Source organism: Setaria italica, chromosome VII (assembly GCF_000263155.2).
Source record: "Setaria italica strain Yugu1 chromosome VII, Setaria_italica_v2.0, whole genome shotgun sequence".
NCBI lineage: Eukaryota > Viridiplantae > Streptophyta > Magnoliopsida > Poales > Poaceae > Setaria > Setaria italica.
In genome coordinates, this window is record NC_028456.1 from 19480496 (window position 1) to 19505385 (window position 24890).

Consider the following 24890-nt stretch of genomic DNA (forward strand, 5'->3'; position numbering starts at 1 on the left):
TTTTCACTCAGGGCTTTTGCTTCCGGCGTGTTCTTCTGTTGTTTGAACTCTTCCCACTTTTCTGGAGGAATCTTACCGAAGTCATCCCTAGCATGCTTTCCTTTCTGTACATCTCCCAAGGAGGCCCTCAGCAAAGTTTCTTACGAATTTCTCTTGACCTTTAGGAAAAGTGAACCTTTCTTTCACTATGGCCCACAATACATCCTTTGTAGTGGTTGACACCTTCTTCCAATTACTAGTCGTGATCATGGTCTGCAATTTATCCTTGACAATAGCTCCACATATGTTCCAAAACCTAGTAGATATCCCCTCAGTAATATGAGCTCACCTTTGGCGCCAAGCTCTTCTATTACGAGATATCTTTTTCAGGGATCTGATTTCGGTTTCGTTTCCCATGTTTCCTTATAAGATTACTACTAGAAGCAGTAGTAGCTGAAGGTTGTGGTGCATAGGCAGCTACCTTCTCTTCATGTAGAGTAGATGTTCTACGACGTCGCGGTGGGGAATGCACCGGGGATTGGTCATCATTCTATAGAGAAAACAATAGTTGGAGTTTATCATCTTCATGTGAATAACAAACATATCACTAGCTAGTATATGAATGTGCATGCAGGTACCTGATGATCCATGGTTGGATCGTATTTAGGGTCATCTTCATCTAGATGTTTGCGAGACCTAGGTGGGCTTGGTTCGTACTGAGGTGGAGTAGAATACGATCCACAATCGTTGTCAGAATTGTTGTCTTCCTCCTCCGAGGATTCAACATCAGGTCTGGGCTACTGTTCTCCCCCATCTTGAAATGGAGGGTTAACTAATTTGATGGCATCTGGTTCCACGATATTGTTTTTGTTCTCATTTTTGTCGTTGTTCTCGTTGTTGTCCTCGCTCTTAATATGCAAATTGTGAATGTAGGATTTAATAAATAATTTAAATTCTATTATCATTCCTATCAAAAAATATAGTTAACAATATTTTAATTTTTACAAGAATCCCTATCCTATCAATATTTTAATTTATACCACAATGTCTACCGTATCAAAAAATAAAGTTAACAATTTGTTCCGAATTTGAGAAAACAATAGTTGATCATCGCAATAGTTTGGAGTTTATGTCTTTCAAGCACAAGGATATAACTAGTATATATATGTATGTACATGCGTGGATTGTTTCTGTCAAAACATATAGTTAACAATATTCTATTTTCTACAAAAAAAAATTGTTAACAACATTCACAGTACAAATTGCAATACAAATTGTATCATATGCAATTTCATATTTATTATCATATTTGCAATGCAATTAAAATACTATTACCACTAATGGAATAAAAATGAAATTCCAATAGAATTTACTTGAAAGAATGAATTTGCAACACACTAATGAATTTACTTGAAAAAAATGGAAAAAAAACTTCTACCAACGCAGCAGAGGAGCCGAGGCTGGCGGCGTTCGGAGTCGGGGCGGGAGGGGGCTGACTGCACTCGGTGGGAGCGGAGGAGGTGAGGCGGGCGTAGGGAGGCGCGGCGACCCTCGGGAATGGGAGGGGCCGGGGTTGGAGACGAAGGGGCGCGGTGGGCCGGTGGCGCTGGGGGGGACGGAGGTGTGGCTGGCGGCGGCGGAGAGGAAGGGCTCGATGGCGCTCCGACGCAGCGGAGGGGCCAGGGCTGGCGGCGCTCGGGGATGGGCCGGCACCACTCGGTGAGAGCGGAGGAGGCGGGGCTGGCGGAGGGAGGCACGACGGTGCTAGGAGACAGGCCGGCGCAGCTCGGTGGGAGTGGAGGGGCGGGTCCGGCGGAGGGACGCGCAGCAGCACTCGAAGACGGGGTGGGAGGGGCCACCGGCAGTGGACAAGCGGCGGCGTGGCGAAAATTCCGACAAGAAATTTTGGCAGCGTGACGGCATGTTGAGATTTTGTGCTGGGACTTGGTTAAAATTTTGCTGTGCCGGCCCTTATAGTGGAGGCCCTCCGTGCTGGCGGGTGGTATATACACCAAACACCGCCCGCCAGCACAGATTTTTCACCAAATCTCAAACAATTTTAAATAATTGCTAAATGGGTTCAAAAATATTTGAAATTTTTACTCTTGAACATAAATATTTTATAGTGTATGTAAAAATTATATTTTGATAAATAACATAAACATTTTTACTACTTCGTGCACATGTCACTATAGGTTGAAACTCCTCTTGATTTATATGGTTGGTATGAGTTGGATATCCATTTTGGAAGGAGGTACAATTATACTATCTCAAAATTGTGTTATTTATTTATGTTCGTGTTGGGGCAGTGATAAAGTTATTACATGCCAATTATCATGATTGTTTGGTCAGATTTACAATTTGTAACAACTTATTTAAGTGTAATAATGTAACCCGCTACCACAACTGGCCTAAAGCTAAGCCATTTTGTCCTAAATTAACATAGATAAATATTCCAACACAAATTTTATCCAATTCCTCAAACTGTTTGTATCTCAATGTCCACTACACATAATCACCATATAACTCATAAGATGTTTCAACCTATAGTGACATGTAAACTAACTACTCAAAATATTTACTCAAAACATTTATGTTATATATGAAAATATAATTTTTCCATGCATTATAAAATATTTATGTTCAGGTGTAGAAGTTTCAAACATTTTGAACTCATTTAACAAGTATTTAAAATGTTTAAAATTTGGTAAAAGGTCTTTGAGCACACAGGAGAGGCGGGCTTCACTAGCGCCCGCCATCACAAAGGGTCTGTGCTGGCAGGCGTCATTAGCGCCCGCCAGCAGACTCGAGAGGCCTTGAAAATTTCTAAGTCCTAATAGAGAATTGCAAGCACACACTGTCAGGCTGCCCAATTTTCGCCCCGCCGCCGCGCCTCGCCGACGCCGCCAGGCCACCTCCTGTCTGACTCTGTCGCGGCCTCCCCGAGCACCACCACGGGCCTCTACCCGTCTGCTGTCACACCTCTCGGACGCCGTCGCTCCACCTCCTCCCCGACTTGCCGTGGCCTCCCCGAGCACTGCCGCCGCGGGCCCTCCTCCCCGTCCGCAACGCGCCGCCGCCGGGCCACCTCCTCAAAGACTCCGCGTGGCCTTCCCGAGCACTGCCGGGCAGCCTCTTCCCCAACTTTGCCTCCGTCCTACCCGACTCCGCCGCCTCTTCCCCGAGCCCCCGGCCGGTTGTTTTTTTCCATTTTGTTCAAGTAAATTAATTAAGAAGAATTGTGACCTTTTTCTATTTTGATTCCATGCAAATGCAACATGATAAAAAATATGTTATGATTTGTTTATATGCAGATCACACTAAATTGTTTTAGATAGGGATTGTGTTAGAAATTAAAATTGTTTCCTTTATCCATATTTATTCAATGCAATTGCAATATGATAATAAATGTGTGATGATTAGTTGTAACAATGTTCATGAGATCTAAACCAACAATTGTAAATTTCTTCTATTATTTTGAATAATTTTTTATTCTAAGCATTTTGTGAATTAATCAATTTTGGGCGTAATTATCATTGAAGTTGATGTTTGTGGAACCACCTATATCTTATTATAATTTTATTTGGATAGTCTGGGCTAACTATGGCAAGTGGAAGTTATTTTCCCCGTGGTGGTGGCGGCTGTGGAGGTGGCTGTCGTGGATATGGTAGGGCACAGTAAATATTCAAGGACCCTCGCGCTAGTCATCCAGGACTTCACTTCCCTAATAGCGCCATTGACTTGCCAACAAGCGATCGAAGGAGCGGATCAGTTCCCAACATAGTAATATTTTTTCCTTCTTTTAATTGATTTTTTACTACACATGAATAAATTCTAAATTTAGTTACATACAATGTAGCTTATCAACCCTATTAGATGGCTCAAAGATGTTGTCGAAGCTATAGGTGGTACTTCTCCTGTAGTGCAAACCGAGGTTGTTGGTGAACCTCATTTTAAAAGAGTACATGTCTCTTTTCAAGTACGTGTTCGAGATATAGATTTCACCTCGATGTCACCTGGAGAGGCCATCCTGATGGTTTCAATTGCTGCATGGGGTCAAATAGCACCAAATAGGGTAACTTTTGAGAGGACCATCGTGGAGGCCTGCCTACAGTAGCTTAAGGATCATGGGTACTTTGTGCTATACTTGTCATATTTTTGAATAAAGCAGCTCGAGGAGGGAGAAGGCAATGTGATTGTGACTACTGAGAGGCTTTATTGGCTTAATCAACATGATATGGTATTGAACATTCTTTTATCATTCTTTTAACTTTAGTTATGTTACATCTTTTAACTTTCATCATGTTCCTATCATCTTTTAGGATATATTTGGTACTACCCTTGCGGAAGTGAGCTTTCATGCGATTCTGGATCAAGTCTTGGATGTGTTTGATTTGACTTACATGGGTGGAAACCCGATGTTCACCAGAGATTGGAAGTTCCAGGCTCATCTCACTTTCTATAGGCCACATTAGTTAACGTCTCCATTGTTTGAAATTTATAGTAGTATATGTGATCGTCCATGAGAAGCGAAGGAGAGTGCACTCATCCGTGCTCTAACTTATTTTGATGAAGTTCTAGGCTAGACGATTGGAGATCTTAACTATGTTCAATATCTAAGGAAGCGAGCCGGAGTATGAAATATGTAACATGCATGGTTGTACCCCTACCCTTTCTTATGCATTTGAACTTATTCTCTCTAGGACCTTTAAGTATTGATGTACGAACTTGCACTATTATTAGAACTGGTTATATTATATTGTGGCATGGGTGTACCCCTACACTTTTCTTATGCAAGCGGTCAGTTACAAGATAATAAAGTCTAATCCACATTAATAAAGTCTTACAAGATAATTAATAAAGTCTTACAACATAACTAATAAGAAATGTTAATTTATCATTTAACCATTCTTCCTTCATAGTCAATATGTAACCATGGCTTCATGGATTTATCAATGCTTGCTTCAACATGCTTGATTCTTCGTTCATGGTCTTTGAACAAGTCCAATTCCTCATACTGATTGTAATCCTCAATGTCCACTACACCTTCAACTCCAAGGATCCTTTGTTTACCAGAGACAACAATGTGTTTCTTTGCATTCATAGGGTCGATTATGTAGAATACCTATGCGACACGCTCAGCGAGTACCCATGGGTCATCTTTGTAACCTACATTGGCTAGTTCTACAAGTGTCAACCCATAATTGTCATATGTAACGTCATTCGAGTGTTTGACCCATTGGCACCAAAATACAGGATCCGTATATTCTCTCCATAGTCAAGTTCCCATATTTCCTCTATGAAATTGTAGAAAGTTATGTTCTGTTCGGATGTATCAATTGCCTCTATGCGAACACCACTATTTTGGTACGCCACGCTTTTGTTGTCCTTTTCGGTGGTATAAAATATGTATCCATTAATTTTATATGCTTGCCATCAAGTGACATTGCTTGATGGGCCAGACACCAACCTAGTCAATGTTACTTCATCTGTGGAATTTCCTTCAAATAGCTGCATATGGTCCTTCACCCATGATGGGAAATCACGTAGAAGAGTTGGGCCTGAGTTTCCAACACAAACAGTTGAAGCTTAGGCAACTCGACACGATCAATCACTTTATGCGAAATCATGTTGAAGAAGTAACATATCCGTGTGATAACCATCTTTACCAATACTAGTTTGATAGCCCGGATCGCAATAGCGAGAAAAACTGTGATCATCACATGGCAACCATGAGAGTTATAGCCAGCAAGCGTCATGTCCTTCAATGAGACTAATGATCGGATGTTGGATGAGAATTCGGTCGGTACTTTCAACCCACGCAAGCACTTGCACATAGCCAATCTCTCATCTAGTGTTAAGTTGTAGCTAACCGGGGGAAGGTATTGCTTACCATTAGGAAGTTCTTGCGGGTGGAGCTTTGGCCTGATTTGAAGGTCAACCAGATCCTTACGTGATTTTAGTCCGTCCTTTGCCTTGCCTGATAAGCCCAAGAATCCAATGGTGCTATCGAACACATTCTTCTCAAGATGCATCCCATCAATGACATGGCGCACCGCAAGCTCTCACCAATATGGTAAATACTTAAAGAAGATAGATATCATCTTAAATGGCATGTCTGCAATGTCTGTAGTTTTAGCCTGCTTCCTTCCCCTTTTCAAATTATCAGCACCACCTAATGACTTCTTATCGAGTTTGAACTTGACCTTCTCGCACATTTCAAATACTATTTTACCCGTAGCCAATTTTGGAGCAAAATCATTCTCATTGGTGCCATCGAAAAAGTCTTTCATCCTGCGGTATTTGTGCATCTTCAATAAGAAGCACCTGTGCCGCATGAACACTATCTTCATAGATCCCTTAAAGTACACATATGATGTATCATTCAAGCAAACTACGCATGCTGTCTTACCTTTTACCTGACCTGTCAGGGCAAATAGGGCGGGATAATCATTGATGGTAACAAAGATAATGACCCTTAGTGTGAAGTGCTCCTGTCTGTACTCATCCCACATCCGAACCCCATCTTCCCAAAGCTTCTGCATATGTTCCATTAATGGCTCAAGGAAAAAATCTATATTGATGGCAGGTTGCTTCGGGCCTTGTATGAGAATGGTTAGAAAAAGGAACTTTCTCTTGTGACATAGCCATGGGCGAAGGTTGTATATGATCATCAGCACTGGCCATGTGTTGTGCGTGCTGCTTCTTTCACCAAACAGATTCATGCCGTCTGTACTCAACGCGAACCGTACAATCCTTTTTTTCATGTGAAAACTCTGGATGATTGGCATCAAAGGTCCTCCACTGGTGAGCATCGGAAGGATGTCAAAGCTTTCCGTCAGCCTTTACTGGGCGATCAGCATGTCAAGTCATCATTTCAGCGGTCTTTGGGTTTGAACAAACGCTTCAGACGGTCCACCACCGGCAAGTACCACATCACCAAGGCAGGGACTCTACGTTGAGTCATCGTGTCAGTACCTATATAGGACTCGTCCTCCACTTGAGCACCAACACTTTTCTTTGCACCCTTCTTCCTCTTATTCCCGATGGAGGAACCGGCATGGTCCTCACAGAAATCGGCATTACTTTTGTAACGGATAGCATCGCAATTTGGACACTTTTCCAATACTGCGTACTCACCGCGGTACAATATGCAGTGGTTCCTGCACGCGTGTATTCTTTGCACACGCATCTTCAATGGATTGATAATCTTCTTTACTTCGTATGTGTTTTTTGGCATAAAGTTAGGCTTCGGGAGCAACTTGCTTAGTAGAGTAAGGAGATCATTGAAACTATTGTCTGATCAGCTAAATTTAGCCTTCAGGATCAGAAGATGAAGGACAAAATGCAACACTGTCGACTCCTTTCCACATCCCTCATACATATGTTTCTTTGCTGCATTCTTGAGTGTCTCGAGATTCTCTACCCCTTTAGCACTCCCTAGCAACACTTCCGGTTCAATGTGGCGCAACATGTCCTCCATATCAACATCACGTTCCTCATCCACCTGTGGTTCCACATGCGTATCTATTTGATCACCATTTTGATCATCACCACCCACTTCATCAGAACCAATATCGATGTCTGTGTTGTTGAAAGTACCTCCTGTCTCACCATGGTGGGACCAAATTTGTGTATCCATCCATAAAACCTCGCTTTATCAAATGCCTCTTCATGATATTAGTATCATCTCATACAATATTGTAGCTACAGTCAAAACACGAACAACGTATTTGCTTTGTCTTGCAAATGTGAGCGTGCTTCTCCGCAGCCTCCACAAACTTTGATACCTCTGATATGAATGTATGCGAATGTCTCTATATACCATACATCCATGTTGTATGATCCATGTTTAACAACCTATGGCAATAATTCTATGTTATATTAACTAATTTAATTAGCTATGGGTCACAATTCTATAAACTCAATTAAATTATGGATGTAGTAACTAATAAGCAGGAAGAAATATAATAAAAAATAATTCTATATTACCCTAAGTGAGACTCAATTAAACCATGGATATAATAATTAATAAGTAGAAGGAAAAAAATCAAACTCAATTATACATTAAATTCAATCACACTCACTAATTAAAACTATGGATGTAATAATTAATAAGTAGGAAAAATATAATCAAACTCAATTCTATATTACATTAAAATGACAAACATAGCATTGTAATGTTTATAATATGACCATAGAATTTTATTCAAAAAATAATCCATCTCTAGTTATTTTCTCTCTCTTCCACCCTTGCTCTTCTAGGTCTAGATCTAGATCTAGATGACAACCTAATGAAGCTAGAAATAATGGATAGAAGTTTTAAAAGAAGGTTGGAATGGCACAAACTTATCCTTTATAGCCACCTCCTTCAAAGAAAATAAGTGCAAAACTTTCCCCTTAGATTTGGTATTTTTGGAGCTTTTCCCGAGCTCCTCTCGAGCAAGCTCCAAATGGAAGGTTGGTTGGGCAAGAAGTTGTTCACGGGGCGGCATTTGTGCTGACGGGTGCTTAGATCACCCGCCAGCACAGATCTGTGCTGGCGGGCACTAGCCCGGCGGCCCCGGTCATTTTTGTGCTGGCGGGTGCCAATTCCGCCTGCTAGCATGCTAATTTCGACGTACCAGTACAAATCGTTTCTGGCGTGGTGTCACGGGGTTTTATAGGCATTAAATACTATATCATATCATTAGTTTTGCTGACTTGACAAGTTAATTAGAAAAAAGCTGACTTGATAAGTTAATTAGAAAAAAGGGAGTATTCAGCATACGATGATAGGGAGGGAGTATGGTATACTCCATTGATACGGTTGAACGTTGCTAACTCTCAACTACTCGTTTTTCCCTTCAATTTATATATGCCGACAGCTTCCCCATGTGCTAGGAGTAAGTTAATTAGAAAAAAGCTGACTTGACAAGTTAATTAGAAAAAAGGGGAGGGAGTATGGTATACTCCATTGATACTCCATTGAACGTTGCATTACTGTCAACTACTCGTTTGTCCCTTCCATTTATATATGCCGACAGCCTCCCCATGTCCCTGCCCATGTCCCTGCCCACATAGGACACAGGCACACAGCTATGCAATCTTATGGGACACTGCTGGCTTGTTGCATGGTTGTGTACTGAGCAAGGGCTATTTAAAGGGAAAGCCAATGGTATAATCCTCGTGTACTTGAGGCATAGAGTCGTGCATAGAATACCGTGGACCGTGGTGCACACTGCACACCACCGAGACTGGCCCTTAGATGCTCCTTCCAGCTCGCCATGGCGGTCGTAGCTGCGCTTCAGAGAGCATGGGTGTTAGTCGGCCATGGCGAACTCGTTAGCTTGCTCACTCCACTTCACGTCGTAATGGCATTTACCCTGGGTGCCGGCGTGGTCATGCTGTGGCGGGTTTGCCGGTCGCGGGACGTGTACCTCGTGGACTACGGCTGCTTCCTGGGGGAGCCACGCCACAGGGTCCCGTTCGCGATGGCCCTGGAACACCTCATGACCTGGTTCGTCGATGATGAGAGCACCAAGTTCATGGCTCGGCTGTACGAGCGGTCCGCAATCGGCGAGGAGACCAGCGTCCCGGATTCCTACCGTTACATGCCCCCCGAGCGCGGCGTCGAGGCCTCCCGCGAGGAAGCCGAGCTGGTCATCTTCTCCGCCGTCGACAAGGCGTTTGCCCGGAGCACGCTGAACCCCGGGGACATCGACACGCTCATCGTAACCTGCAGCTTCACCACGCTGACGCCGGAGTTCGCCGACGTCATCGTGAACAGGTACAAGCTCCGCGCCGAAGTGCGGAGCGTGAACCTGTCCGGGATGGGTTGCAGCGGGGCCCTCATCTGCGTCGGCCTCGCCAAGAACCTCCTGCAGGTGGCGCCGCCGGGGAGCCATGTCCTGATCGTGGCCACCGAGATCCTGTCGTCGCTGTTCTACACCGGAACCAAGCGCGAGATGCTCGTGCCCAACGTCCTCTTCCGCATGGGCGCCGCCGCCATAATCATGTCCAACTCGCCGGAGCGCGCCCGCTTCCGGCTCGGCCCCATCGTCCGCACGCTGACCGCCGCGCAGGACGGGGACTACCGGTGCGCGTTCCAGGAGGAGGACGACGAGGGGATCACGGGCATCAACCTCTCCAAGGACCTGCCCGTCGTCGCCGCGAACGCGCTCAAGAGCAACATCATAGCCTTCGGCCCCGCCGTCCTGCCCGTTTCCGTGCTCCTCCGGGTCGCGTTCTCCTTCCTCAGGCACAGGTTCTCGAGCGGCGAGGCGCGCGCGGAGGAGAGGTGCTACCGCCCGGCCTTCCACAAGGTGTTCCAGCACTTCTGCATCCACCCGGGCGGGCGCAGGGTGCTCTACGAGGTCCAGCGCGGCCTCGGCCTCTCCGACGGCGACATGGAGGCGTCGCACATGACGCTGCACCGGTTCGGGAACATGGCGAGCAGCTCGCTGCTGTACGAGCTCGCCTACATCGAGGCCAAGGGCCGGATGAGCAAGGGTGACCGGGTGTGCATGATCTCCTTCAGCCCCGGTATAGACTGCAGCAGCGTCATGTGGGAGTGCATCAAGCCGGCGGCAGAGCCCGGCGACGGGCCGTGGGCCGGCTGCATCAACCGCTACCCTGTGCAACTTCCCAAAATTCTCAAAAGGACTTGAAGGTAGTCGTGTTCGAGCATCATCACGCATGCATCCGATCAACAAGTGCATGTGCTCTGCTTGCGTGCAACTACCTAGCCGCATAGCACTATTGGGCACGTATGTGTCATGCATAAATGTGTACCAAACCAAATAAAAACCAACATCTACGGGTTGATTCAGCAGAGGACTCCATCCATCATCTAGTTACACTACTAATACTATACAAATAAATCTGAGTTTTTATTGCCGTCCCCTGAGCCCTCACTGCCGGTTAACCCACTGCTGGGTTGAAAGGAAAATGACATTATCGACGATTTGTATTTAGAAAAAAAAATCCCTTTACGACAAACCGGAATTGATACTTTCACTCCCAGTATGTGGTAAGCTGTTGGCGCTCACCATGCATAAGCAACCTTTTACTATAGAATTGCCTTAGTATTGATGCATAGTTCACCCCTTATACTACATCCACTACCCTTTTCAGTTGTGTCGCCATTAGTTGTCTTCCGCGGTGTTCTTGTTTTTCGGCCAAAGTGGCCCTTGTACCTGGCTCAAAGCCTCTGGTGTTCTTCTTACACAAAAATGTTACTGCTGATGGCTGTTAAAGAGTCAAATCCTTACTGGTGCCCGCCCGTGTTGGATATTTTGTGATCTCGGCATAACAACCGAGAGAACAAACCTTTTCGCATACATATTTCCACCATCGTATATGTGAGTAGGACTCAGGTGCTGTGATCGGCAAGCACACCTAACACATAACCTTCTAGGACTCTTCCACAGTGCTATATATATGAATTGGAAGGTGCCCCGTGCATCAATCTAATCTCGTCATTAGGCTAAACACCAATCAATTAGGGCACTAAAGGGATTGGAAGCATGAGATCCATCTACTGCAGGAAGCTGATTTTCACCAATCAAGAACTCCTGTTCTTAAGATGTGAATCATGATCTACGTCGAGTTCAGCAAAGGTGACGTTCAGGAGGGTACAGTTCGTCATCGATATCTAAGTCTTCACCAACAGAGAGCTCTAAAGCTCTTAAGCTGGTGAAGATCACGTTTACTTCATTTACATCAGCCCTGCTACAACAACAGAGGAGCTAATGGCATCTACGTGCTCTGGTTAGTCTAATCTAAGTATTCCGTATTAAGTTAAGTTAGTGATCATGATTAGGCTAAGCTAAGATTATGTTTAAGTTAATGCTAGATTAAGTTCAATCTATCAGCCCGAGGACTGGGAGCTTTCAAAAGGGGACTGAAACGTGTCCCCAAGCATATAAGAAAATTAAGGTAGCCCCCTTTCAACCTTTTTGTGTAGAGTGCAACAACACAGCCTGTCCATTTTTCCTCATTCCAACCTGCCTTCAACGGTTCTAACAGCTCCTTGCCCAATCCCACGCGACTATACCATGGCAGCCTTCGTCCCTAGCCCTTTCTCAGAATCCATATATCCTAAGCCCCATATCCCTAGCTAACCCCAAGTCCACATACCTCTTGGAGGTGAGGTGGAAGAGATGGGATTGGTTGAAGAATTGAGGGTTTATGAAAATATTTTGGTGCCGAAGAGGAAAGAGATGGCCGATCGAGTATAGGATAGCTTTCCTATCTGGAATTTAGTCTTGAAGTTTCTGTTGTTTAAGGAGTGATCATTTTTCCGCAAGATTTCAGGTGATCTAACATGAATAACGGTGAACATGGTCCACCCCCACGAGGTTAGTGGTGATGCTTCTCCGGTGCCAATTTGTTGTATCCATGGATTTCGGTGGCGGGCACCGGGCAGGACCGGTGGTGGGAACATCGCTTGCTGTGGGTGGCAAGAGAGATGGCCGGATGGACCGGCCAAGATGGAGGATATGATCCAATAGTAGGGATGTCGCTGCAAATGGAGGGGACAGGAGAGTGACGTGAGAGAATTTGTCCGCATGTTGAAGACTGATGAGCGTCACCTGAAAAATGCCTGATCACGAGTGTGTTAAATAGCAACCTTCTTTCGTGATTGTTGCCGATCTAATTGAGCGTTCGGCTGTGCAGCATTCCCATGCAATGCAACGCAGCAGATCGAATCGTATAAGACAGCATGCAACAACGCCAAGTGCTGAACGCGTTGGACAACACAAGAAATGCCTCAATGTTCCGACCATGTATTAACTTGCCGGAAGGCAAAGATTGTGGACAATGGTTGCAGGAAGCAAAAGCAAGAACCCGAGCGCTCTCAGCAACTAAACAGGGAGATCTACCCGATTTTTTAACCGACCATGACGTGGCGGCAGATCATCTGGTGAGCTGATCAAGAGCACTCTTCTCCTTCCCGTGCCGCTCCTGCGGTGCCGCCGCCGCCGCCCGGCCGCCGGCCTCCGGGTGGATGAGGAGCTTGAACCTGCCGTCCTCCTTGCAGGGCTGCAGCAGCTCCTGCGACGGCAGGCGCATCTCCCGCAGCACGAGGCGCCCGCCCTCGCGGTGCGCCCGGAGGCTGAGCCACGGCCGCCCGCCCTTGCCGATCACGGAGATCGGCGGCGGGAACGCCCGCCCGCTCCTCGTCCGCCGCAGCATGATCACGTCGTGCTGGCGGTGCCCGACGTCGCTGCCGCCGCGGCCGGCGTCGTCGTCGCCGTCGTCGAGGTGCTGCTGCCTCCTGGACGACGGCGGCGGGGGCGCCGGCCGCGCGCAGTGACCGGCCGCTCCGGCGACGGCGTCGTCCGCCATGTGGGGGTGGCGGAGGCGGCGGCGTCGTCGGAGCGGAAGCCCTCGGCGCCGAGCGCTTCGGTGAGGAGGCCGAGGAGCAATGGAGGGGTAGGAGGGGCAGGGCGGGGGCGTGTCGTGGCGCGGCGAGGGATAAGTAGCGGCGGGAGCGCCATGGGGGTCGACGGACGGACTGACGGGCGTCGCGCGCGGAGGGTACGTGGTGGGTGCATGCGCGGCTGCGGACCTGCGGTGCGGGCGAGCCATATATGATGATGCATGATCTCATGCGTACGTGCTCCTCCTCTCTCTCGTGGGTGATCCAGCTGTGCTCTGCTGAGTCTGAAGTCTGAACGATGTGTAGCCTCATGGTTGCAGTTTCACTGACAGTGTCAGCTATACGAACCCCCCCAAAAAAAAAGAAAAAAAAGGAAAAAGATGGTGTTATTGGCCCAGGTCAGTCTTCGGCATGGCCCAATATAAATGGGCCAGATCATAGAGTCCGGCCCTTTCTGCCGTCACAACCAAAAGGCCACCTAGTTGGTGTTAACTTTGGCAGAGTTAACAGTCCGAAAACTTTTGCGACAATTTGAAATCCGCAGCACAGAAGATACAGTTGGGAATTTAGAATTGCGGAGGCCCTTGAGATGGCACTGGCGGTCCAGGTGGAGACAATTCAGCAGGCCGCACCATGCTTGATGCCATGTACGGAGTACTAGCTTGCCGCCTCATGATGACACTACGTATTGAGAACCGGGCACTGCTATCACTCCGAACTGTGATCAAATCATCAATAATGTAATCCTCCACAAACTCATTTCCCCACGGTTATTCAAATGTGTACTGAAAACGGTTAGCCTTTTATAGAGAAGCTACGGGGGGAAAGTAGTATTCTTGCAGCGTTGTGCGCGAAGCATTTCCCCTCGCTTCCCATGGCCGGTGATCGCCTACCACGCATGCCAAGTCAAGTGCTGCCACAGAGAAAGTAGAGGGAACGATGTGACGCTGGAAAACGTACCTAGTGGGAGGTAGAGCTTTTCTCGAAAAAGGAACGGACACGGTCGGCGAGTCGAAGGCTACAACTCTTGCCCGAAACTGGGATCAGCGCAGTGCGAAGGACAGCGAACGGCGCGGCGCGACAGGTCCAGCCGATGGTGTCGATTCCGTCGTTGGAAGTGCCTTTCCGGCTTTTCTTTTCCCTTTTCGCGGATGCAAAGTGGCAGCGCCTTTAGCAGCGTGCTTTAGCCACCAAATCATTTTAACAATAGGTTGGCTAGGTGGCTTACTGACATGGCACACAAATGGAGTGCTCCATCTGACCATCTCCATTGGCGTGATGCAGCTGATTGTTGTGCGACGCTAACCCAACGGAAGGATAGCACAGCAGGAAGCTGCACAATGCAAGTTCGTACTGTGTTTAGCCACCAGCAACAACTGGGCTGGGCCATCCTTCCAAATTCGTTGATGGTAGAAACGAGAGAGATTTGTTGGGTTTTTATATGGCTTTCAACATTATTTATATAATGTGATTATTGTTCAACTCAATGTGGAATTATTTGGATACCTGTGATAGGGAATAATTGATGTGGAATTTAACTCAAGTAAGTGATACTCGAGGTGCAATTAATTAAGATCCACTCAACTGGAATATTTCTTATGTACGTACATGTTTGACCCGGTACAGCACGACGGAAGAGATGGGTTTGTTTTGCATGATCATATTGGAATTGATCTCATATACACAATTGATCATGGCACATGATTCACACATGTGTGCTAGGGACGGTTATATATTTTAGACTCAACAAACTGACATGTCTGATCGTTCGTGGTTGGTGATATGGTTCAGGAGTCACATGGATTTTCCGGAACATGGGTAGGATATTTGTAACACCTGAAAGTGGAGTCTATAAATAAATCTCTACCCTCTAACCTCAAAATGCATTGTGAGCGAAAGGCACGGGAATAGAGGGTTGCCTTACAAAGTCCAGGGACGTTTTTTAAGCGCCGAACAAAGTTACGAAGCCTTTCAAGTCATACTCCCATCATCTCTACTCCTTTAGGCATACACATATTGCAAGGTTAGTCAAATATCATAATCTCGATCAACAATTAGCTCAATGATTTGCAGATTTTGTTTAGGGGATTTATTTGATGGTGCAAAAGTCAGAAATTAAAAAGGAGGTTGGATCTTAGCTGGTGATGCTAATTAGTGCGCGCCGGGAATGTTCCCGGCCATCAATTCCCGACTAGACCACGGTTGCCTTTTATAGAATATTATTTTGCTGCCTCATTCCCTCTCGGAAACCGCATCGTGTGTGCGGTGTTACTATTCCAGTTCCGACCTGCGTGCTCGGTGCACTTATGCGCACCTCCCGGAAACAAGAAGACCCCTTCTTCCATTACTCTTACATAATTAATTTTTCCAAAAAAATATTGCAAAACAAATTTCAAGGGAAAATGTTGTGCCAAAAGAAATTTTGCGAAAGAAATTATTGATATAACTTTTGCAAAAGCTTGTATAAATTTTTTTTATATATATAACTTATGCAAAAGAGCAAATTTATATAAAAAGAAAAAAGTTATATATATATAACTTATGTAAAAGAAGCAAAACTTATAAAAAATAAAAAAGTTATATACATAACTTATGCAAAAGAAAGCAAAACTTATAAAAAAGAAATAATTATGCAAAATAAGAAAAAACTTATAAAAAACATAAAAGTTATATACATAACTTTTCCATTGCATCATCTTTTCATGAGAAAAAACAAATACGGACAAAAAAAGAGAAAAAAAATGAGCGCTCCGCCTCCCGTCCCCATTGCTAACCGCGCCGTATGCTGCACCGCCTCCACCCCGCTCGCGACCGCAGTCTACTCCGCGCCCATGTTCCGCCTATGCTCATCATCTTCGAGCCACTTCCCCTGCCCGGACACTACGCCACTGAAAGAGGAACCAGCTGATAATCTCTTTTACCTACTGTTTTTGGAAAGATTTTCTCTCTGCAACTTACCTTTTTCCTGAAAGATTTTTTAAAAAATACTTTTCTCTAATTCTTTTTAGAAAACTTTGTAGAAAATCATCTCTGTTCACCATGTAGACGAGATGGGAGGCAAATGTTGGCGCAAAACTCGGTCACGCAGAACAGGAATAGCAAGAGCCTTCAAGATGAAAGCCCAAACTAGTTATATTCTGCTTTGGAAAAATGAGACCACTCCCTCCTTTCCGTGAAGGGAAGGGCTTATATTCCTTCTGTGTACATATTACTGCTCAAAATGTGGATGTAAGGAGAGTCCTAGCCACGATAAATGGGATGTATGGCAGTTAATTTCCAAAACAAAGTAAACATGCAGCGGTAAGACTAAAAGCTAATGTTATAAGGCCAAATCAGCAAAAATGCACTGCAATTGTATAGGCCCTTTATGTAGGCATCATACATCGTTAGTTCGCGTTCATGCATATGACTAGCAGGCACCTCCTTTCAAGATTATTGATTCCTACTAGTCAATGCGGCATATTTCCTCTCAGATTTTCAGGCGCCGTTCATGAGTGGCTTCTTCATCTGCCACGCCGTCAGAAGCGACACCTTGACGTCCGCCTTGCCGTTGTTGAACACGTAGAGGTGGGCGTTCTTGTCGATGGCGAGCGACGGGTAGACCCTCGAGAGGATGCACGTCTTGCCCCCGGCTCCAAAGCTCTCAACAACGGATCGGTCGATCTGCACACGCAAGATTAACATGAAAACAACTAAGGAAAATTTAAAGAATTACCAAGCTTGTCATCGGCGAATTGTATGCTTAATTACCAAGGTTCTCAGAGATATCTTGCCGTCTGGAAGTTCTGTATCTACAAAACCTGCAAATGTCGGCAGGTACAGGTCTGGATTGAGAGACGACCTGTCCGGAAGAGACAGAGGGAATTAAAATGTCAGTGTAGTTCAGGTTCAGTGCGTGACTACTGTAGCAAAGGCACCTGCGTGCTCTCACTCACTTGGTTGGGTCGGTGCACATGAGCACGACGGGCTTGTCTTTGCCGGCGGCCTTGAACACCCTGAAGAACACCGCGGTCCTCTCCTGCATGTCGGCGGACGCGAGCACCCACAGCCCGAACGGCCCGATGCCGCCCTGCACGTCGGCGCCCTTGACGCCGCACAGCCTCTCGGCGTCGTGGGCGAGCGCCGGGTCCAGCGTCTCGGCCCCCTCCAGGCTCGACAACGCGAAGCTCACCTCCACGTCAGCCTGTGCTGTCTGTAGCCCCGTCACCTCGACGTGTTTCCCTGGCTTGATCACCTTGTCCTTGAGAGTGACTGGCTGGTGCCGGAGGGCCTCGACCTCCTCGATCGGCCACTGCAACACCTGCTTCCCGCTGAAGTCGAGCCAAACCTTCCTTGGAATCGCCTGGATTCCAGCCCACCCCTTGGCGACATCGTGGGTGCGGGTGTCGGACTCGTTGGCCCATCCCCAGAGCACCCGGCGCTTCTTCGCCGGGTCGTAGAACGTCTTGGACGCGTAGAAGTTGCCGTAGTCGTATCGCAGGTGGTGCTCGTCGCCGGCGGCGTCGTCCGGCACGTACCGCTCGGCCTTCTCGTCGTACGTGCCGACGGTGTAGTAGTCGTAGCGCCGCAGGTCGAGGCTGTTCTTCAGCACGTACTTCACCTTCGGCCCGGACGCGGAGGCCTCGAGCCCGTCGGCGTAGCCCGCCTCGACCGGGTAGAAGTCCGGGCACTCCCACATCCCCGTCGCCGCCGAGTGCAATGGCCGCTCCACCCGCCTCCACCGCCTGAAGTCGCGGCTCCGGTACACGTACGCCACGCCCCGGGAGCCGCCCTCGGCCGCGCTGCCGATGAGCAGCCGCCACTGGCCGCCGGAGAGCCACGCGGTGGTCGGGTCCCGGAACTGCGTCGCGTTGATGTCGGCCTCGGGCACGATGATGGGGTTGTGCCCGGGCTTCACCCACTCCCGGAGCATCGGGTCTGACTTGTTCTTCGGGAAGGCGATGTTCTGGACCTGGTAGCTGACGTCCGGGCGGTTGATGCCCGTGTACATGATCACCGGCGTGCCGCAGGGCAGCGTGGTAGCCGAGCCTGACCAGCAGCCGTACTTGTCGCCCGGGATGCTGGGCTCGATCGCCGTCTCTAGGGCCTCCCAGTTGATGAGATCTCGCGACACCGAGTGCGCCCACACGATGTTCTCCCACACGGCGCCCTTGGGGTTGTACTGGTAGAAGAAATGGTACCAGCCGTTGTAGTACATGGGCGCTGCGGATTCATTCAGCAAATCGAAAATTTTAATTTGCAAAGCCCAAAGTTAAGTTATTTCTTTCTTTTGTTTTTGAACCCGGAAGTTATTTCTTTCCACCTATATTAGAACATCAATTGAGATGGAACTAAATTATGCATGGTGTTCGTTCTTGTGGAGGAAACTTAAATTTGTTCATCTAGCAATAGGAGAGACGAGAGAGAGCAAAGTGTCTCCCATTTGCATGTTACATGTTCTGTAATAATCGTCATGAATGAAGTTGACAGTTGCATAGTATAACTTGACATGATCTTCTAAATAACACTTTGATCATTTATTTATCTTACATTATATTATTTATGGTTATAAACTAACGATTATTATAGATTATATTTAATTACAAATCCAACCATATAAAGTTTACATTATAAAAATAAAAAATTAATAGTCAAACTATTGGTAAAAAATTGCAAAGTTTGAATCTTGATATACGTGTGCGCCTTATAAATAAAAAGGGAGGGAGTATTTGGCATATACAGAAATCCAGCAGATGCATACTATAAAAAACAGGAATAATAAGGGCTGGGAAATAAAATGACGTACCGTTGGGATCTGAAGTTGCAAAGATACGCCGCCGATGCAATCAGAGAGCAGCCCACCGTAAAAGATTAGAAAATGGAGTTAGAGTCAAACATTGGCAACAATTGTTGTTACTAAATAAATCAGTAAAAATGGTGCAATTTTCTGTTCACTGGGACCTTTGAGCTTCAGCGAAACGACTTCTGAAACTTTTTCAGTCCATGTTGGTTGCTGCCAGATTACAGCCCGGAGCATGGTAGGGTCATAGCACTGGCTGACTCTCAACTCTACTACTAACATACTAATTTTTCGTAGCAAGAAAATTGTAGACACAGAGTTGAGTTGCTGTGTTGAGCCGTTAAGCATGCAGATCGTGATTTTTTGATTTGACAAGAATGACTGGGCTGTCAGTCATATCAATGTTCTCTGTCGTAGGAATAGCAATAAATGTTCAAGCTTATTTAGCCTCTTCTTTCAGGAGATGTTTAACACATCACCCTAAATTTTTTTTGCTGGTTGGTTAGTCTGTGTGAATTGTGATTTAGCTTGTATGATTGCAATTGGAAACTTCTGTCTGTCGGGTCTCTCCTTGAGCGAGCAGAGTGCCCTATATACAGTCGTCGGCCGGCAAAATTCAAAACCTGCACGTTCTACCGCGATATTCAAGGTCAGGTCAGAAGGTTTACGTTACCATTGATCCAGTTCTTGGGGGGCTGGAAGTGGTACCCGGTTCTCAGGAGGGGGTCGACGATGGACGGCGGCACGTTCGCCGTGGCCGCCTCCGTCTCAAGCTCCTTGTAGTTGTAGACGACATGGGACGCTCCGGTGAGCTGCAACAAAAGCAACCACGCGCAAGCAACCCTTATCACAAGAGCTCCCATTTCCCTTACTCAACAACAGAGAGGGGGAGCAAGAACAGGAGGGGAAGGATGCGAGAAGCGGGCGACAGGGGGTGCTCTTTATACTGTGCCGCCGCAGGCCGGAGCGCTGCGCCTGCGCTGACATGTCAGAAATCTGTGGGTTGACTCTAGCAGCAACAGCCGGCCGGCAGCGAATCCCCAACACAAGAAATCTCTGGTTTTTTAAACAGTTTTGCCCTTTCAATATGATATAGGAGAAGAAAAGAAATATGTGGGTTGACTTCAGAAGTATCATGTCGAAATTAAAAATAATCTTCGGAGTATATCTATTTTTTTTCAAAAGAAGGCCGGTCTATCTAGCTATCCATCCACACTACTACCTCCGTCTCAAAAAAATATATTAAAGATATTAATTAATTAAACATGCCGTATGCACCTTAATGATCCAAATCTTGGAAAGGAAAAAAGTCAAAGAAAATTAAATTTACGTATCTTGGAAAAAATCGAGCAAATGAATGTAAATGCAGCTTGGAAACAAAAAAAGGGTGGTTTTGGATCCCACGGGAATTGTAAGAATCTGGATAGTAGATATAGTTATAAGGATATGGATTCTGACTAATAATAAATTTGGTTGTTTGGGTCCTTGGATTTTGCCCCTAATAAACTATGTCAATCCCTTTCTCTCTTACTGATCTCTCTCCAAATAATAGGGTTCAGGGAGATAGTGGGATTCTTCTAATCCTGGTGGTTGGATTCTTATAGTCCTCGAAAGAATCTGGGTGTTTGGATTTCATAAGGGATTCTTTAAGCTGATTTCTACAATCTCTGTGAGATCCAAACATGACCTAGGGCAATTAAATGCACATCCAATTAAATCCAGTTGGCTAAAAAGGCTACAAATGCATTCTTTGTAGGATTATAAGTATCTAGATATGGGATATAGTTATAAATATATGGATTCTAACTAATAATAAATTGGGCTATCTGGATCTCTGGATTTCACCCCTAATCATGCTCTCTCTCTCTCCCTCCCTCAGTAATCTCCAAATAGTAGGGTTGAGAGAGACAGTGAGATTCTTTATGATCTTGATGGTTGAATTCTTATAAGGATGCAACGTACCATGCGTTAGGCCAGCTGCACACGACTACTCTATTTTTTGGAAAAAGAATTAACTGGATGATATTACTTTCTAATAATCAGTTATGCTACAATTGCTTCACTGGATAGTCAATTTGAGTACTTGAAGACATTTGAAAAGCTGTTTGGTTTCTTATTAACTTAAAAAATTTAAATCCTTGGATTATAATGATATGTGGAAAAGTTGTACTACTTTTGCAGATGCTTTTTTTTCTCATGATAGCTTGTTTGATGTTGATCTATATGTTTCTTTTTTTGTCTGAAATCGAAATTATTGCAAGTAGCTTTGTCAGGTGGTCTGATGTTGGCACATGAGATTCTTCAGTTTCTTGCATCCGCAGATTGCTCTTCAAATGTCTCTATTGCCTATCGGATCCCCTTAACTACCTGTGATTGTAGCATCGGGTGCAAGAAGTTTCTTGAAATTGAAACTACTGAAAAACTATTTGGGGTCGACTACATTGCATGAAACATTGAATGGCTTGGCTATGTGCAATATTGAGAATGATGTCTTGGATAACATTTGTCTTGAAACTATCCTTAGGGTACCCATAGTGTGGTGAAAATGGGGGTCTTAAGTCCTGCTAAGATCAACCTCATACAAAAATGCATGGTGACTGTCGGGGATAGTTTGTGCACTTGAATGTGCACTCTGAAACATCGAAAAACAAAACAAACCAACAACCTCCCCGAGGTGACTGTCGGGAGTAGAAGCAATCGTCAACAAACGAACAACATCCCTAATACTTTAATTTGTGGCATAGCTAATTTAGTAAAATCAAAACAAAAACCTAATGAGTGTACATTAATAAGTAGAAGGAAAAAAATCAAACTCAATTATACATTAAATTCAATCAAACTCATTAATTAAAACTATGGATGTAATAATTAATAACAAACTCAATTCTATATTACATTAAAATGATAAACATAGCATTGTAATGGTTATAATATGACCATAGAATTTTATTTAAAAAATAATCCATCTCTAGTTATTTTCTCTCTCTCTTCCACCCTCCCTCTTCTAGGTCTAGATCTAGATCTAGATGACAACCTAATGAAGCTAGAAATGATGGATAGAAGTTGAAAAAGAAGGTTGGAATGGCACAAACTTATCTTTTATAGCCACCTCCTCCAAAGAAAATAAGAGTAAAACTTTCCCCTTAGATTTGGTATTTTTGGAGCTTTTCCCGAGCTCCTCTCGAGCAAGCTCCAAATGGAAGGTTGGCTGGGCAAGAAGTTGTTCGCGGCTTTATCTGGGCGGCATTTGTGCTAACGGGTGCTTAGGTCACCCGCCAGCACAGATCTGTGTTGGCGGGCACTAGCTCGGTGGCCCCGGTTATTTTTGTGTAGGCGGGTGCCAATTCCGTCCACCAGCATGCTAATTTCGACGTACCAGCACAAATCGTTTCTGGCGTAGTGTCACGGGATTTTATAGGCATTAAATACTATATCATATTATTAGTTTTGCTGACTTGATAAGTTAATTAGAAAAAAGGGAGTATACGGTATACTCCATTGATACGGTTGAACGTTGCTAACTCTCAACTACTCGTTTGTCCCTTCAATTTATATATGCCGACAGCCTCCCCATGTGCTAGGAGTACGACATATCAACTCTCGACGAAACCTGTCCCTGCCCACACAGCTATGCAATCTTATGGGACACTGCTGGCTTGTTGCATGGTTGTGTACTGAGCAAGGGCTATTTAAAGGGAAAGCCAATGGTATAATCCTCGTGTACTTGAGGCATAGAGTCGTGCATAGAATACCGTGGACCGTGGTGCACACTGCACACCACCGAGACTGGCCCTTAGATGCTCCTTCCAGTTCGCCATGGCGGTCGTAGCTGCGCTTCAGAGAGCATGGGTGTTAGTCAGCCATGGCGAACTCGTTGGCTTGCTCACTCCACTTCACGTCGTAATGGCATTTACCCTGGGTGCCGGCGTGGTCATGCTGTGGCGGGTTTGCCGGTCGCGGGACGTGTACCTCGTGGACTACGGCTGCTTCCTGGGGGAGCCACGCCACAGGGTCCCGTTCGCGATGGCCCTGGAACACGGACGCCTCATGACCTGGTTCGTCGATGATGAGAGCACCAAGTTCATGGTTCGGCTGTACGAGCGGTCCGCAATCGGCGAGGAGACCAGCGTCCCGGATTCCTACCGTTACATGCCCCCCGAGCGCGGCGTCGAGGCCTCACGCGAGGAAGCCGAGCTGGTCATCTTCTCCGCCGTCGACAAGGCATTTGCCCGGAGCACGCTGAACCCCGGGGACATCGACACGCTCATCGTAACCTGCAGCTTCACCACGCTGACGCCGGAGTTCGCCGACGTCATCGTGAACAGGTACAAGCTCCGCGCCGAAGTGCGGAGCGTGAACCTGTCCGGGATGGGTTGCAGCGGGGCCCTCATCTGCGTCGGCCTCGCCAAGAACCTCCTGCAGGTGGCGCCGCCGGGGAGCCATGTCCTGATCGTGGCCACCGAGATCCTGTCGTCGATGTTCTACACCGGAACCAAGCGCGAGATGCTCGTGCCCAACGTCCTCTTCCGCATGGGCGCCGCCGCCATAATCATGTCCAACTCGCCGGAGCGCGCCCGCTTCCGGCTCGGCCCCATCGTCCGCACGCTGACCGCCGCGAAGGACGGGGACTACCGGTGCGCGTTCCAGGAGGAGGACGACGAGGGGATCACGGGCATCAACCTCTCCAAGGACCTGCCCGTCGTCGCCGCGAACGCGCTCAAGAGCCACATCATAGCCTTCGGCCCCGCCGTCCTGCCCGTTTCCGTGCTCCTCCGGGTCGCGTTCTCCTTCCTCAGGCACAGGTTCTCGAGCGGCGAGGCGCGCGCGGAGGAGAGGTGCTACCGCCCGGCCTTCCACAATGTGTTCCAGCACTTCTGCATCCACCCGGGCGGGCGCAGGGTGCTCTACGAGGTCCAGCGCGGCCTCGGCCTCTCCGACGGCGACATGGAGGCGTCGCACATGACGCTGCACCGGTTCGGGAACATGGCGAGCAGCTCGCTGCTGTACGAGCTCGCCTACATCGAGGCCAAGGGCCGGATGAGCAAGGGTGACCGGGTGTGCATGATCTCCTTCAGCCCCGGTATAGACTGCAGCAGCGTCGTGTGGGAGTGCATCAAGGCGGCGGCAGAGCCCGGCGACGGGCCGTGGGCCGGCTGCATCCACCGCTACCCTGTGCAACTTCCCAAAATTCTCAAAAGGACTTGAAGGTAGTCGTGTTCGAGCATCATCACGCATGCATCCGATCAACAAGTGCATGTGCTCTGCTTGCGTGCAACTACCTAGCCGCATAGCACTATTGGGCACGTATGTGTCATGCATAAATGTGTACCAAACCAAATAAAAACCAACATCTACGGGTTGATTCAGCAGAGGACTCCATCCATCATCTAGTTACACTACTAATACTATACAAATAAATCTGAGTTTTTATTGCCGTCCCCTGAGCCCTCACTGCCGGTTAACCCACTGCTGGGTTGAAAGGAAAATGACATTATCGACGATTTGTATTTAGAAAAAAAAAATCCCTTTACGACAAACCGGAATTGATACTTTCACTCCCAGTATGTGGTAAGCTGTTGGCGCTCACCATGCATAAGCAACCTTTTACTATAGAATTGCCTTAGTATTGATGCATAGTTCACCCCTTATACTACATCCACTACCCTTTTCAGTTGTGTCGCCATTAGTTGTCTTCCGCGGTGTTCTTGTTTTTCGGCCAAAGTGGCCCTTGTACCTGGCTCAAAGCCTCTGGTGTTCTTCTTACAC

General features: G+C 46.7%; 4 protein-coding genes across 4 annotated transcripts; 2 read left to right on the forward strand and 2 right to left on the reverse strand.

Moving 5' to 3' along the window:
- Positions 1-9332: 9332 nt before the first annotated feature.
- LOC101753879 (3-ketoacyl-CoA synthase 6) lies at positions 9333-10628 on the forward strand. Its single transcript, XM_004977920.3, has one exon. The coding sequence runs from the start codon at positions 9333-9335 to the stop codon at positions 10626-10628; it is 1296 nt and encodes a 431-aa protein (XP_004977977.2).
- Positions 10629-12744: 2116 nt separating this feature from the next.
- On the reverse strand, positions 12745-13311 carry LOC101767657. The gene has a single exon (XM_004975516.2). It carries the CDS (start codon positions 13309-13311, stop codon positions 12880-12882), a length of 432 nt encoding a protein of 143 aa, XP_004975573.1. The 3' UTR covers positions 12745-12879.
- Positions 13312-16670: 3359 nt separating this feature from the next.
- On the reverse strand, positions 16671-19987 carry LOC101767262 (beta-fructofuranosidase, insoluble isoenzyme 2). Its single transcript, XM_004975515.2, has 5 exons — positions 19798-19987; positions 19131-19139; positions 17281-18547; positions 17096-17186; positions 16671-17008 (listed from the first exon to the last, which is right to left on the reverse strand). Exons 1-5 carry the CDS (start codon positions 19985-19987, stop codon positions 16823-16825), a joined length of 1743 nt encoding a protein of 580 aa, XP_004975572.1. The 3' UTR covers positions 16671-16822.
- A 2766-nt stretch (positions 19988-22753) lies between these two features.
- Positions 22754-24562, forward strand: LOC101766849 (3-ketoacyl-CoA synthase 6). The gene has a single exon (XM_004975514.3). It carries the CDS (start codon positions 22941-22943, stop codon positions 24327-24329), a length of 1389 nt encoding a protein of 462 aa, XP_004975571.1. The 5' UTR covers positions 22754-22940; the 3' UTR covers positions 24330-24562.
- Positions 24563-24890: the final 328 nt, after the last annotated feature.